General features: G+C 44.8%; 1 protein-coding gene across 3 annotated transcripts in view; it reads right to left on the bottom strand.

The window, feature by feature from the left end:
• Positions 1-303: 303 nt before the first annotated feature.
• LOC125714834 (metabotropic glutamate receptor 1-like) overlaps positions 304-15515 on the bottom strand; it is a 47377-nt gene continuing 32165 nt past the window's right edge. For 2 of the 3 annotated variants that reach the window (XM_048985835.1, XM_048985834.1), the window contains exons 6-9: positions 13867-14035; positions 13082-13208; positions 4130-5060; positions 304-3032 (exon numbers count right to left, since the gene is read on the bottom strand). In XM_048985835.1, coding sequence (XP_048841792.1) covers positions 2201-3032; positions 4130-5060; positions 13082-13208; positions 13867-14035 — 2059 coding nt within the window. In that variant the 3' untranslated portion in view covers positions 304-2200. The remainder of the gene's footprint in view (positions 3033-4129; positions 5061-13081; positions 13209-13866; positions 14036-15515) is intronic. The other variant, XM_048985836.1, reaches the window with a different exon arrangement.

The raw sequence follows: 15515 nt of genomic DNA, 5'->3' as shown, positions 1-15515 counted from the left end.
TGTACGAAACTAGAAAAAACATGTATAAAAAGAATCCTTAAAGAAAAATACCGAAAGATGCACTTGACACTTGGGCCAGATTTGTTTAAAATACACGAAAAAGTAATGGTGTGCGAACAAGGAACTGGAAGCGGTGTTAAAAGTCTACAAAAGACATAAAGGATGTGAAGCAACACGATCGCTCGTTAAACATTTAGAATGAAGTACAAATGCAGAGGGGTACGTACCCCTTCGCAATGAAATACGGTTTCTAAAAAATGTTCAAGCCGAGGCAATGTTAATTATAAAATATTTATTTTACAGAATCATTAATCCTGGCAAGTACACATGTGTTCTCACGTCTAGCTGATACCACGTGACTGATCTTTTGCCCCACGTTTTACAAATGATTCGGTACTCAAACAGAATACATGAATGCACTAAATGTATATCAATTCATAAAATTACGATACTCAGTATATTTATCTATACTTGGGATAATCCCAGTCTAATAAATACATTACTATATAACTTATAATTATGTAGTTCATTTAAACTTTCAGTTTGAACAAGATCAATCTAGGCATGATTTAAATGCAACACCTTATCACTAGAAGCAACTACAAAATCGTAAACCTTAAAATTAAAGTTCTTAAGGAGATCACTGACTTCTAAATTTCCTGGAAAAGTTACCCAAATTCAATGCCTCTTTCACCACAAAACAAGTTCAAGACAATATACATTTCCCACATTCTACAATAACAATTTTACAAACAGGGAGCCTTTGTATGAAAAGGGAGACAGTTTGATGGAATATAAATTTTAAGGACATATCATTATTACAATGATAAAAGATCATAGAAACAATGAAATATAACGTGAAAAAATTATATATCTATTTTTTGTTTCAGTCATTTTCATTTTTTTTAAAAAATATGTATATACTTTCCCTTTTTTCACTATAATATTCTGCAGAATTACAGTCTAGCACAAAACCTTCCAGCCTTCTATTTTAGCTCATATGAAACTCCTGAAAATTGTAAAAAATATCTTTAATGTAACGTGCAAAGTCTTTTTTTTTTTTATTATTATTTTTTTGATGACTTGTTTTTCAATGGAAACAGAAAATGCAAATCTGAAAAGAACAGCAGAAATTAATCCCAGTCCTCTAACCCCGGCCCAAAGCCTTCACTTCTAAGTGCTTGGTTTTGTTCATACTAAGTTGCTAAACTATATTGTATTGGGCAGTTTGAAAATCTAGGTCTAGTGACTAAAAGCAATTGTTTCTTGGACTTGGACGTTCATGTTTCCTCTCAACAGAAAATGTTCCTTATGCTTTATGCCAGACAGGGTGTCACTTTCCTAAAGCCAAGTGGTATTACCCAGTCGCTGAATTGTTACCTGTACTAAGGGTAAATTAAAATAAATTAAATAACCATAATGTAATTAAGGAAAATGATTAATTCAATTTAAGGGGAAACCGTGGGGAGTATCTTAACAGTAATCTTTGTATAACTTTGTATAAATCCTTTAAATCCTTCACAAACAACCCATATTGTCACAGTTCAAATTTATTCGGCAGCTAATATAGTTAAATAAGACCATGGTTGGGTAAAATAATTACAGCGAATCCGGTGGTCTTGTGGGAAATCCTGTTTTCTGTAACCTTTGGGTGAATACTTTTTATTTTACTGAAAAAAAAAATCTGTTTGTTCCTTCTAGCAGCATAAACAAATATAAAATTTAAAATGCAAAATGAAACGATCATCTACAAGCGGGTTCCCGAGTTTACTTATGTTCGTAATCAGAATAAACAGAAATAAAAACACTCAAAGTCATAACACACTTCAGAAAAGTTACAAAAATTTGATCCGTTCGCATCTGCCACACCAATTAACTCTCCGTGTGTCAATTCGCTATCACAGTCTTATTTCCTGTTTGTTGTCATCCATCGGATTCAGCTGTTCCACGTGCAAAATACCTTCAGCATGCTTCCAAAACTACTTCTCCCACCTTCAAAATTTTCTCTTGAAAGCTTTTTTTTGCACAAGCTACACCTTCTTTGTTGGGCCCCTTTGTTTAAGATTTGCAGAATGAATGGGCACACAGATGCCGTTGGGGATATTCCGTTTGCTTTGCTTTGATATGTTTAGTTTTGTTTGCCTTCAAAACAAAAAACTAAATTGATGGAACAAATGAGCGATGAGACACGTTGCTAGCCTCACAAAGTGGACGAGCTCTGTGTGTAGTCCCTCAGGACGATGGAGGCATAGGGCATGCGGGGTGGGCTGCATAGCTCGGACTCGGACACAGGGGAGTTGGGGGCAGAGCTTCCTGAGCCCACTGAGTCTTTAAAAGGAGATGGGGGTGTTAGGGCTGGGGAGGCCTCTGGGGTGAATCGGCTTGGTACCAGCTCCTCCAAATCCTCCTCCATCTCCTCTGTTTCATGGATCCGGACGTTGTCATAAGCGTAGCTGTCAATCAGGCCCAACCGCTCATCCTCCAGCTCATCAGTAGGGCATAAGAGCTCCTCCTCAAAGGGGTCCAGGTGCGAGGTGGGGGTCGGACATTGGCCCAGGTGGGTTTGGTAGCAGGGTCTTGCCCCGCTCCCAGGGCCTGGGACCTCGTCGTTAAAATCCGGCACGCTGGAATTGAGTTTGTCCGCCACCTCCAGGAGGTGGTCCATGACGGACTGCGGGGGGAAGGCGCAGTTGCACGGACGCTCGGATAGGCATGCCTGCCCCCCGTCCGTGTCTTTTTCTGGCCCAACGTTGAGCACCTGGCCAACGGCCATCACGGGGGGGCTGTCAGGCGGATTGTGCCGGACAGGATCGCCCTCTTCCTCCTCTGCCACATCGTACAAAGTTTTGGTGCTGAGGTCTGAGATGCTGAGGCCAGAGTCGTAGGCTTTAGTTAGGGGTTTGATGACAGCTGTCTGATTGGGGCTGGGCTCCTGTTTCCTCACATGTACTGACAGTCTGTGCCACATGTGCTCCCCCTTCGGTGGCTGCTTGGCACCTGGTTCAGACCATGACACAGACTTTCCATTAGAACTAAGAACAAAATAAAGATGGCAGTTATTGCTCGGGAACCCAGGACAGTGAGATCATGCAAAAGAATTTCACAAAGGCTATTAAGCTCATCTAAACTGCTCACTCTTTACTGCTTCCTTGGTAAACAAATAAAAAAGGAAATATTTATCTTTTCTTTGGAGAGATGGCGCAAGAAAGAAAGAGAGAGAGAATTAGAAGGATAGTAAGACCAGAAAAGCATGCCTTTGTCTTAGAAATTTCATGAATTCATGTATTATTCAAATGCATGTTTCTCAAATCGTTTGCCTAGTCAACATACTTAAATGTCAAACAGACTGAATGTAGGTTACAATGACTTTATTTAAGTTTTATCTTCATTTCATCTGCATTGTGTATAACTAAACTTATTAAACATTGTTTAGTTATTACCAAAGGTTGATTGCTTCTGAATAAACAATGTATCCGCAGGAATAATGCTGTCTATAGAGAGGTCACTAGCTGAAAGCACTGAGGAACAGAGTCCACACCTCACCCCTGCTGTTTTTTCACTATTTCTGAGTGTGAGCTTCTTACTTCATCCCTGATTCACTGCGCAGAGATAGACACAAACTCCCAAGCAAAGAATCAGGCTGGTGAGCATCCTTGACAGCGCTCACCACTATCTGATGCATTAAACATTTTCTCAGCCTTGGCTCACATTTACAGTGTTTCTTTCCTTTTATGAATATTAAAAGCGGTCAACAACCATTTAGTGTCTGTATGTGTGAGTGAATAAGTGTGTGTTTTTTTTAACTTTCCCTTGCTGACAAGTCACACATGAGTCTGATTCTGATGCTGATATGACCAGCTGCTCCACTGAACCAGGACGGAAGAAACGCCGGTCCTGTAGCTGGGGCCACTTCCCACCGGGGCCCCCAGCACCCATTAACTTTGAGAGTTCAGGGGGCTTCAAACGATTCTCAGAAGAAAATTAGCAACACCTCTGTTTGATGGCTCAAATTATACTGCAAGAAATGATTGTAAACATCAGGCCCCCAGCCCCCGCTCCAGGATCGGAGTTGAACAGCCCTGACCTAATGGCCGCCTGGCCAGTGGGCTTTGCCCCGACGAGGACTCACCTCGCATTTCCTGGGGAGTTCTTCTTCCTGCGGAACATGTTGAGCAGGCTGTTGCTGCGACAGTCCACCTTGCCATCGCCCACATGCATGCGCACCACGTCAGATGTGGTGAAGGCGCTGCGCACATTGCGCTCGGGCTTGGCGATGATGATGTAGATCTTGGGCGTGAACATGCAGCCCAGGGCCACAGTAGCGCTCAGGCTGACGGAGAAGGAGGTGGTGATGATCTTGTAGTTGCTGCCGAAGTAGATGGGCACGAAGGCCAGCCAAATGATGCAGGTGGTGTACATGGTGAAGGCGATGTACTTGGCCTCGTTGAAGTTGGCTGGCACGTTGCGCGTCTTGAAGGCGTAGTAGGTGCAGCTCATGATCAGCAGGCCGTTGTAGCCCAATGGCGCCACCACACCCAAGTTGCTGGTGTTGCAGATCAGGTAGACCTCTCGGATGCTGGGGTAGGACTTGATGGGCTCCGGTGGCTCAAGGATGATGAGTGTGACCTCCAGCGTGAGCTGGATGCTGACTAGAAGCGAAGCGATGACGACCTGGGCCCAGGCACTCATGAAGCGCGGCTTGCGCGTGCAGATCTTCTTCTTGCTGCCCGCCAGGATGCGAGCGATGCGGTTGGTCTTGGTCACCAGGGCGGAGTAACACATGGCAGAGGAGAGGCCCACCAGGAGACGTTGCAGGTAGCAGGAGGTCACGGTGGGCCGGGCAATGAGCGTGAAGGGGCACACGTAACCCAGGAAGATGCCGGCCAGGATGATGTAACATAGCTCCCGGCTGGAGGATTTCACCACGGGGGTGTCACGGTATAGCACGAAGATGAATGTCACGAACATGGTCACCAGGATGCCCAGACAGGAGAAGACCACGGCCACTATGGACTCGACATCAGTCCACTCCAGGTACTTCAGGGGGATCGGCTCGCAACCTGGGAGAGGGAACCACAGATCAGACTCACAGACCATGTGGAGAAATGACGAGAACCACAGATCGGTGTCCTCCTGAATTTTAATACCAGTATTTAATGAGTCATTATGCGTTTACATACCTGCAGTTTATACAGTTTAATATGACAAGCTCACCTCTGCAAACTGCATGGGGTTTAGATATATGGCACGGTACGACATCAATAACCAGTGAACCTCACAGTGGCCATGGCAGCCGGACACTGCGCCACATGCCAACGCGGCTCCACTGCGCGTCTGGCTCCCGCACGAGGAGACTGAGGACAAAATGCCTTCCGCGCAGTGTGGCACCAGAGGCATTACACACAGACAGCGGCATCCTGCACGGCTGGATATGAATTAAAAACAGCACGGGGTCACTACCGGATCAGCGCCTGGCTCCTCAATCAGCCGCCCAAGCCAGCTCTCAGGTACTGGGCCCGGAGAAGCTCCTCCATTCTAATCACAGTAAAGCTCCTTCAGAGCCATACAGACTGAGACAGAGCAAGTAGAGAGACTGGGGCTGAGCAGACCCTGACTCACAGGTTGATCACTGACTCACAGGCTGATCACTGACTCATAGGCTGATCACTGACTCATAGGCTGATCTGTGCCTATAGAGTCACTCTGCTTCTACTGTCTCTAACATTCATTCATATTCAGAATGTATGTTTTCCTGGAAGGTAGGGCTGTGGTTTAGTTGGGTAGACAGTGCCAGCAGCCATACTACCTGCAGTTCTGGCCAGGTAATCTACCTGAAATTAAGCAGGGTTTGGCCTGGCCAGTACAGTGAGTGCCTCAGCTCACGAACTTAATTCGTTCGAGGACTCAGTTCATGACTCGAATCAATTTTTAAAATAATGTAAATACAGATAAATCGAAAAACATCATAAACACAGAATTTAAATTTTTTAATGTTTTTTTTTGTGACTAAGAATATAGACTAAATTAAAATAACCTTAAAGAGCAAACAAGGGAAAGAGAGAACATTCGTTTACGGAAGGTGGACCAATACTCAACTGAGCATACGCTCGTTAGCGGGCTGGTCGCTCGAAAGACGCCAAAACACGGGAAAGACCCACAAAACATCCCCCCAAAAAAACTATTAACATTAACATGAAAAGACTGAGTAACAGTCAAAAGCAATACAGTAATTTCAAATATGTGCTTTTTTTATTAAACTGTACATTATTTTCATATGCCTAAAATTTTTATGTACATTTTGTGATTCCATGCATTGTATGGTGATGAGTACAAACTTCTTTGTTTGTACAGTAAACAAACAACACACAGTCGCCGCTATGTGTGAATGGAGAATACGAAGCTTAAATAGGAGTTAATAATGTATGTTATTAATGAAGTACTGTAATTTTATGCATAGATACTGTATGTGACTGTTAAAAACCATCACAAACATGTTTATCAATCACTGAAAGGTACCGCTATAACATATAACGTTCTCTCTCTGAAACAGGTTCCCGAACCGGTATAAAAATTTTTCGAACATCTGGTTCGTAACCCGATTTGCTCGTGAACAAGACTGTTCCTGGGTCAAGGTACCACTGTACTTGGATGGGACACCAACAGGACAGTTCCAGGGTCGAGGTACCGATGTACTTGGATGGGACACCAACTAGGAAAGTGGCTTGCTGCTGGAAGAGGTGTTGGTGTGGCCCAAAAGATAGCCCCTCCCGTGGTCTGTGCAGTGATGAAGACACTGTGCTGTAAAAATGGTGCTCTCCTTTGGATGAAATGTCAAAGCAAGGTCCTGACTGTCTAAGGTAATGAAAGGTCCTTGGGCCAGGGATGGTACTCTGACAGTCTGGCCACCTAATAATCCCCCCACATCAGGGGTGGGGAACCTGTTCCATGGAGGGCCAGTTAGCCAATAATAATACAGTGGGTCTCAACTGCAGTCCTGGGGACCCGCTGTTATTGGCTGACAGAGAGGCCATCCCAAAAACCCGCCCCCACACCAGCCCTCCGTGGAACAGGTTCCCTACCCCTGCTCTGTACCTAATTACCTAACCTTAGCTATTATGTGGTGAGTGTACTGGTGCAGAATGGTCCCCTTCTGCAAAGTGCTTTGGGTGTCTTGAAAAGTGCTATATAAATGTAACTTTCATTCATTCATTCATTCATTCAAAGTGTTTATCTAGTAAACAGGAGGTCCTGGGTGTAGAAGGAGGGTGTGGTCCCTTCTTCCTTGACATCAAGTGGGGGTCACTCCCCTGAATGCTCTGGGGCTTGAGTTCCCCAGAGGACATTGGGTTTTAGATCCCAATGTGGCATGGGTTTGTGTCCCCATGCATAAAGTATAGAAAGGGTGATCAAAAGCCCCCTACCAGGACCGGGGGTGGTTACAGTCCCATGTTTTTGGTGGTATTTTATTATTATTATTTTTTAAACTGATTCTCTTTTAATTTTTTTCTGTGCTTATACTTATGCCTATGCTAATTCCTGACCTTAAAAGTCTGTAAAACACTTTGTAGTTAAAACAGTGCTATATAGTTAAAGATTGATTGATTGATCGATTGATTGATTGATTGATTGATTGACTGATATGTGGGACATCTCCTTTCAAGAATTTCCCCTTGGGATCAACAATATTTATCTTAAAATATACTCCACAACCCTGTATTGTATAAGTGGCTGGAAGACGGATGAATCAACGATTGGAGTATATATATGTATAATATATGCAAATATATTTTATATTATATACTGTATGTAATGTATGTATTCACTGTATCATTCACTGTATCATTCACCCAATCCCGCGTGTGCCCTGTAACGTCCAGGCATCCAATCCCGCGTGTGCCCTGTAATGCCCTGGCATCCAATCCCGCGTGTGCCCTGTAATGTCCAGGCATCCAATCCCGCGTGTGCCCTGTAACGTCCTGGCATCCAATCCCGCGTGTGCCCTGTAATGTCCTGGCATCCAATCCCGCGTGTGCCCTGTAATGTCCAGGCATCCAATCCCGCGTGTGCCCTGTAACGTCCTGGCATCCAATCCCGCGTGTGCCCTGTAATGCCCTGGCATCCAATCCCACGTGTGCCCTGTAACGTCCTGGCATCCAATCCCGCGTGTGCCCTGTAATGTCCTGGCATCCAATCCCACGTGTACCCTGTAATGTCCTGGCATCCAATCCCACGTGTGCCCTGTAATGTCCTGGCATCCAATCCCGCGTGTGCCCTGTAATGTCCTGGCACCCAATCCCGCGTGTGCCCTGTAATGTCCTGGCATCCAATCCCGCGTGTGCCCTGTAATGCCCTGGCATCCCATCCAGGGTGTGTCCTGCCCTCTGCTTCCTGGGACAGGCTCACCTTGGCCCTGCTTAGGTCAAACGGTTATGGAAAATGAGTAGATCGTCATATTCAGAAATCAATTAGCTGTACTGGGTCACCATTTTCATCTGTCAAATATGGAATCTCACAGGATTTGCTATTTAGTATTGTCCTCTCTCTATATGCTGTAAAATTAATTTTGATTCATATGCTGACACTCTGTACATTTCGATGAGAACTAATGACACTCTGCCCATAATCTCCTTAGAGAGCTGTTCCAGTGGAGTAAAAAAGGAAAGGATGAGTCAAAATTGCTTCCAAACCCTGAACTGAAGTTCTGGTATTCAGAGGTAATGTCTCATTATCCGCTTTTAACTTTAAAAAGTTTGTTTTTCAGAGTCAGCCTGACACTTAGGTGCCATTTTAACACAGACCTGACCTTTAACTTCTTATCCAAGATACACACCCCACAGCATAGAAATATTGCACAATGAAGGCAATTTCTTACTTTTCTAGTAACGGGAATGTTAACATATTGGTAGCAGATTGGAAACAGTCACACCTTTTAGCTTGAATTCATTTATCTGCCATTTTTATCCACAGCAACTTACAGTATATGAAAGGGTTATAATTTACAGTATGCATGTTCTCTGGGATTTAAAGCCATGACCTTTGTATTGCAAGCACAATACTCTACTCATTGAGCTATATCAACTATATAGCGATACATTATTAGCATTTGAACAAGTGTAGGTACTTAGGAATTCATTAATTTTCACATATCCTATCTTACTCCGCTATGAGACACACAGAGGATCAGCACACTGGGAGAGCCATTTAACTCATACCCCTGGAGCTGTTTTCAGGGTTATGAGCCTTACTTAAGGGCTAAAGAGTGATATGATTACTCTGTCAGCAACAGGATTAGAACCAACGACCTTCAGATGTCAGGCACCCGCCATCTATTCACCGCCCCTTCACCGCCTGTTACATTCAGTACTGACTTCGTAATTACTCTCCTCACTTATACGACTCTGAAAGGTCAGGTCCCTGTTTAAAGGAGCCGACTGAAGTCTGTTATTCAGAAGCCACTCCCAGTTTTCCTGGACTCAAGCCTCCAGGTAGTTTCTCAGTTAAATAAGATCTGTTGGTGGGAAAGCCCTTGGCTATAGGGCTCCTTGTTTATGGAAATGATGCCAGCTAAAGTCAGGGATACCCCCCCCTCCCGGTCTCAGCATTTAAATCCAGACTGAAGACCTACTATTCCAGTCCAGTGAGTGTAACGCAGCCTATTTTCGTCTAACTTACCTTAAATAACTGCACCGGTGCTTGATGCATTTGTTACTCTCTCCACTTACAGCACCCTGACCCTATCTGTCTGTGCCTGGGGATAACATCAACACAGCCTGAGCTTCTGGGACCACTAACCCACTGTCTGTCACCACCTGCCCAAAGGAGCAGGGCCACTTCCGGCTTCAGGAACGTGAACACGCCCCTTTCCGGTTTGTGGGACTAAACTGACATTTATGTACTTAGCAGCTGCTTTATACAGTTGAGAAAGCAGGACCAACCAATCACAGGAGAAATTAGGATTAAGGGCCTTGCTCAAGGATTCAAGGGTAATAGCAGTCTGCCGACCATGGGATTTGAACAACCAACCTTCTGATCACGAGAACAGCGACCTATCCCAGAGAGCAACACACCACCCCATTAGTGTGCACAAGTAGGTTTATTTTTATGGAACTGTGTGACATATAGTATGTTGTGTCCATTTACTACGTTGTTCTTGCTGTAAAAGGGCGAACCTGGAAACAAGCAGAATTGCAAACCCGGCAGTCGGCAGCTGCCTGGGCTGGAGGTCGGTGCTACACACTGACTCCACCCGCGAAAAAAGAAAGCATTAAACAGAGCTAATTCCAGAGTCCTACCGCTTCCCCCCCTGCAGAGATCGAAGGCACATCAGTGAGCACACTGATGGCCATTACCTAATACCTAAGCAAGTTAATGTCACTATACAAGTAGCAAGAACAATGTTGAGTCTTCACAAATCTCATCTTGCTCTCCTATGAGATACAAACACATAGGTGGCAATAAGCTTGGAGCCAGAACATGGGGTCAAGGGCCCAACAGTGATAATGGGATTTGAACCAGCCAACACAAATATAGACTCCAGGCCTGCACCTCAGCTGGGTAATGTACTGTATACCAACAGAGCAAAACAGACTCTGCGTCTACTCACACCTGGGCGAGGAAGGAAGTCGTCAGACACTGCAGCAGAGTCACCAGACACTGCAGCAGAGTCACCAGACACTGCAGCAGAGTCACCAGACACTGCAGCAGAGTCACCAGACACTGCAGCAGAGTCACCAGACACTGCAGCAGAGTCACCAGACACTGCAGCAGAGTCACCAGACACTGCAGCAGAGTCACCAGACACTGCAGCAGCCACAACTAACATCAACTGAAGATACCTGGTGTTGAATCCAGGGCCTAGTACATGCAAAGCAGGTGACCCACCACTGAGCTGCATCACCTAACTGAGAATCATTACTGACCCATGTCACTACATCAGCGAATAAGAGGGACCATAATGTCTTCTTTCAGTATAAAACAAACTGAACAAACTGCCACATGAACCGGCTCTGCAGTGGGAGGAGATTTGGCTGAAGCCCCATTAAATAGTGACAAAAGATTTCTCTGATAAAGACATGAGTACAGACACAGACAGCATCCCACCGAGACAAGGAAGAGCTATTGTATATAAATCAAATGTTTGTAATCATCTATGACAACAACAGCATCACGACCCTGCACTGAATAAGCAGATAGGGAAGATGGATGGATGGATGGATGGATAAAACGACAACAACAAAACAAAGAAGTATCTCCAGCAAAGCTCCTTTGGGTTATAAATGATATATTTATACTGTGGTGGGTTGGTGCCTCATCCTGGCGCATATGAATGCACTGCCCTGCACCCGTAGCCTCTAGGAGAGGCTCTTGGACCCCCTTGACCTTGAGTAGGATGAGCAGTCACAGAAAATGGATGGATGGATTATATATTTATTCACGTTCTGCGAGCATGTTGTGAATGAAATATGTGGTAATCCCCATAGTCATATGATCCATCCATCTGTCCATCTGTCCGTCCAATTAGAGTGGCTCTGATCTGGAGTCCATCCCAGAAAAACAGCATATACAGCAAGGTATGTCCAGGACGGGACGCATGTCCGTTACGGGAACAGACGCTCATTCATAAATCCAATGTTTATCAGGCCCGACAAAGGCAGCTACTGCCTGGGTCCGTGTTGTTATTGGGGGGGGGCAGTCATTCTGGCCTGAGCACGTCCCATGCGGGCCGAGGCCCTACAGTTCTGCACTGATCCGCCGAGAGAAAGTCGCGGTATCCATCCGACGTGGTCACTTGATAACGCTGACTGCAGGGAGCCGCCCGCACAGCCAAGAAGAAGCCAGGCTTCACAGCGACACCTAATAAACTCCCCGGCACTTTCTGTCGCCATGGTGATTTGATTTAATTAGGAGAGACGCGCGGGCCGGCGTGTCATGGAGCGTCGAGACGGCCCGGGTGAGGCACATAGAGAGGAGCGGCTTCTCAAGGGGCCTGGAGGTGCCCAGCAAGACACGGATGCTCTCTGACGGGGGGGGGGGGGGCTCCCTGACAGGCTCGTGAAGTGGGGGCGGGGGGGGGGGGAGGCGATGCAATGCTTAATGCAACCTGACTGCCCTGTTTAAAACAGACACGTCTGACAGTGTGCCTGGGGTGGGGGATTTTAGTACATATGAAAAGCACCTAGCAACACTACGGAGTCACACACACACAGAGAAAGGCAGAGTTCTGGAATCTGGGCCCCCATCCCGCCACCATCGCACAGCTGAGCCATTTAACCTCCCAGAGTAAACCCACAAATCTCCGTCCAGCTGGAGCACACGGGCCAGAAGCTTCCTGCCTCGGATGTGACGACCACTAAGGAGACTGCAGCCAGAACAGTGGAGGACGGGGGAGACACAGGTGACCAGCTTCCGGAGCTGACTAATCCTGAGCAGCCATTAACCTCACACTTGAACCTTTTAGACAGATTCAGGTCTATTTCAGGTGTGAACTTTAAGTGGAACAGGACTGAAGAAAGCCGGCTTTCAGATTCCACACTTTCGGAAACCGTGGTGATGGGAGAGCTTTGGAAGCTTCATAATGTGGGTGAAATGTCGCTGCCTCAGCAGAAGGAACACCCTATAATGGATGAAGATTATAAATATATCATAAATTATTTTTCATACTTCTGTAATTATGTTAGAATGCATTTCCTTTATGGCTCCATCACAGGAATTTAGAAATGACCCTTTAAAATCCTCAAGACATGGAACATTGCTGGTTCTTTGTTCACCACAGCATGGATGCCGGCGGGGCACAGATACCCTGCACTTGACAGAGACCCTTGAAAAATGAAATAATAAATTATACATAAAATCTGGCGGGGGGTGGGGGGCAAGCTTCTGTGTAACACAAAACATCTCCTGTATCAGTGAACACCTCAGTTAGACCCACCCTCCTGAACAGACGGGTATTAAGCATACCCTCCGCGGTGACAGTGCTGTGAGATGCTGGTGTTCTGACAGTGGAGTGAGAGAGCAGGGAAAAGAGAGAGGTGCAGCGGGAGATGTGTAGAGGGAGAGCGGGATATGGAGGGGACATGCATACCCGCCAGCTCTTCGTCCGGCCACCAGCCCAGATCACAGGCTTTGCAGGTGAACTCGTCCTGCACCATCTCATTGTCCTTGCAGGTGGTGCAGATCCAACAGCAGCTCACCTCCCCTTTCCTGATCACCTGGAGACAGCCAATCCCCAGAAGCGCCCATGAGCCTTTGCTCACACAGCAAATGGTCACATTTTATTTTGCATTGCTAGCTTTTATGTTTTGGCTTACTAAGCTGACTTATTAAACAGTTTTACACATTTAGTAGTTTAGAGCACAGCAGTCAGTATGGTGGTGAGTATTGGTATATAGTCTGAAAACTGAATTGCTCTACTGCTTAATACTCATGAGTATGCAACATAATTGAATTTTTAAACAAACATCAGTATAGTATATAAGCTGAATTATTTAATACTAATGAGTATGTTATATTTTCTGGATTGCTGAATTTTTAAATGACCATCAGTTTCATATATAAACTAAATTACTTAATACTTATGAGTACAGCATTTAACTGCTAAACTGTTTAATATTCGTGAGTATGGTACTTAAATACCCACCTATATGAATGTGTACAATTGTAAGGCACTTTGGATAAACACTGAGTGAAAATACAACTTAATAGTTTACTTGGAGCTATCAGACTAAGTATCTTTCCCAAGGATAGTAAGAAACACAGCCGATTGTCAGACTTGCTTGTTAACCACTGTGGCACCTACAGGTCAGCATTGCTGCTGCGCTTGAGCGGCGCATGCATGCCCTGCCCACCCAGCCGTGGCCGACCTCGCACCTTGATCTGGCCCTTGGAACACGGGTCGCTGCAGACGGAGCGGACCATGCCGCTGCGGTTCATCTGGATGCGGTTGTCGTCGATGTTGAGGATGCCCTCGTGCCAGGAGCCCACGTTGATGTAGTGATAGCGACTGCCCTCCTCGTACTGCAGGTTCATGATGTCGTACCTGTCACGGAAGCAGTGACGGAAGCAGTGACGGCATCTGCCTTCATCCCGCGGCACTGGCAGAGCTAGGTTCTAAGTCCCAGAACTGTCAGGCGGGCACTGCATTGGATCCGTGAGCCCGGCTCGGACATGAGAAGACTATGAAAAATTCTTCCAAATAGCTCACAGCTACAATTTTGTGTTGTTTCTTTTTTTATATAATATTGAAACAGTTTTTATTACACAACAGGAGAAACGTGGATTTTAGACCATTTGAAGAGAAAATTTCCGAAACTCACTCAGTCCATGACATTTTTGAGAAAATTCATGTGGACTGAATAAGTTTTGGAAATTTAATGAAAGTTATTTGTTGGATTACATGCAGACTGAGATTCGATTCCAGTAATGCAGGGGCGAGGATTTGAAAATTGGGTGGACTCAGTCCCCTGATTGAATACAAGCTGAACATAGTAGATATATTTTGCAGTGGGTTAATTTACATAAATATTGATAGAAACGTTTTTTTTTTTCTAATTTCTAGTGACGAAGGAACGCATTTCAGCCAGATTCAGTTTTACCAGTAATGAGAAAAGGCACCTCAAATTACAGTGTGCGAGATGCGCTTTTAAATTGAAGCGAAAAAGGCGGGAGGCAGTCTGAGGTAAAAATCAACTGTAAAAAACTTTATGTAAATATTCTTAAAATGTATATATTACGAACTTTTTAATAGGCTAGGCTATAATCTCAGCTGTTCTTTTTGAATGAAAAAGACCTTCCATTCATTTAGCTGCTGAAGTTAGTAAATGTATCCTTTAAGTCTAGTACAGATAGGATGATTATGATTATGATGATTTGGGTTATCTGGGTAAAATGTGGGCTCTTTTTCTAAGGATATTTTTAGACATCCTCAGGTAACGTAAGAAGTTCCCACTATTGGTCAATTTTGCCAAATGTGATCAGTATAACGTTACAGTACTGACCACTTTAAAATATAGTTTTCTTTTTCACATTATCAAATTTTGTAAAGCTTCATAAATTTCCCACTTTGGCTAAAAAGTTGTTTCAATGTATACTTTCATCCTCATTTTATGATTCTCTTCAGAGGTCCCGCCTGCTGAAAATAAACTAAAGCGATATACTTTTGGTAACTTTTTGGAAATACACTAGAATCTTGGAACTTGAACGTCTGTTAACTCGACCAACTCGGACGTCGAATTTGTTTCACTTGTACCGCGACCGAAATCTTGGAACTCGGCCATTCCTGCTAAAACTTGTATAGATCGAGACACATCTCCCTTTCCAAACGCTAACCGCCCCATCTCCATCTGATCAGGTATCATAAGGGGCGGGTGGCAACCTTACCTCCATCCCACCTCCTCTCTACCTGCCACTTCCAGCTTGCCATTAGTTCACCTCAATACAGGTAAAGTACTCATAAATTGTCACTAATTTCATGATTATTGCTTTTTTTGTGTGTGTATTAGTTTTATATTGATTGTTAA

Source organism: Brienomyrus brachyistius, chromosome 19 (genome assembly GCF_023856365.1).
Source record: "Brienomyrus brachyistius isolate T26 chromosome 19, BBRACH_0.4, whole genome shotgun sequence".
In the NCBI taxonomy this organism is placed as follows: domain Eukaryota; kingdom Metazoa; phylum Chordata; class Actinopteri; order Osteoglossiformes; family Mormyridae; genus Brienomyrus; species Brienomyrus brachyistius.
The sequence above is the reverse complement of the archived record's forward strand: the minus strand, read 5'-3'. Positions and strand labels throughout refer to the sequence as shown.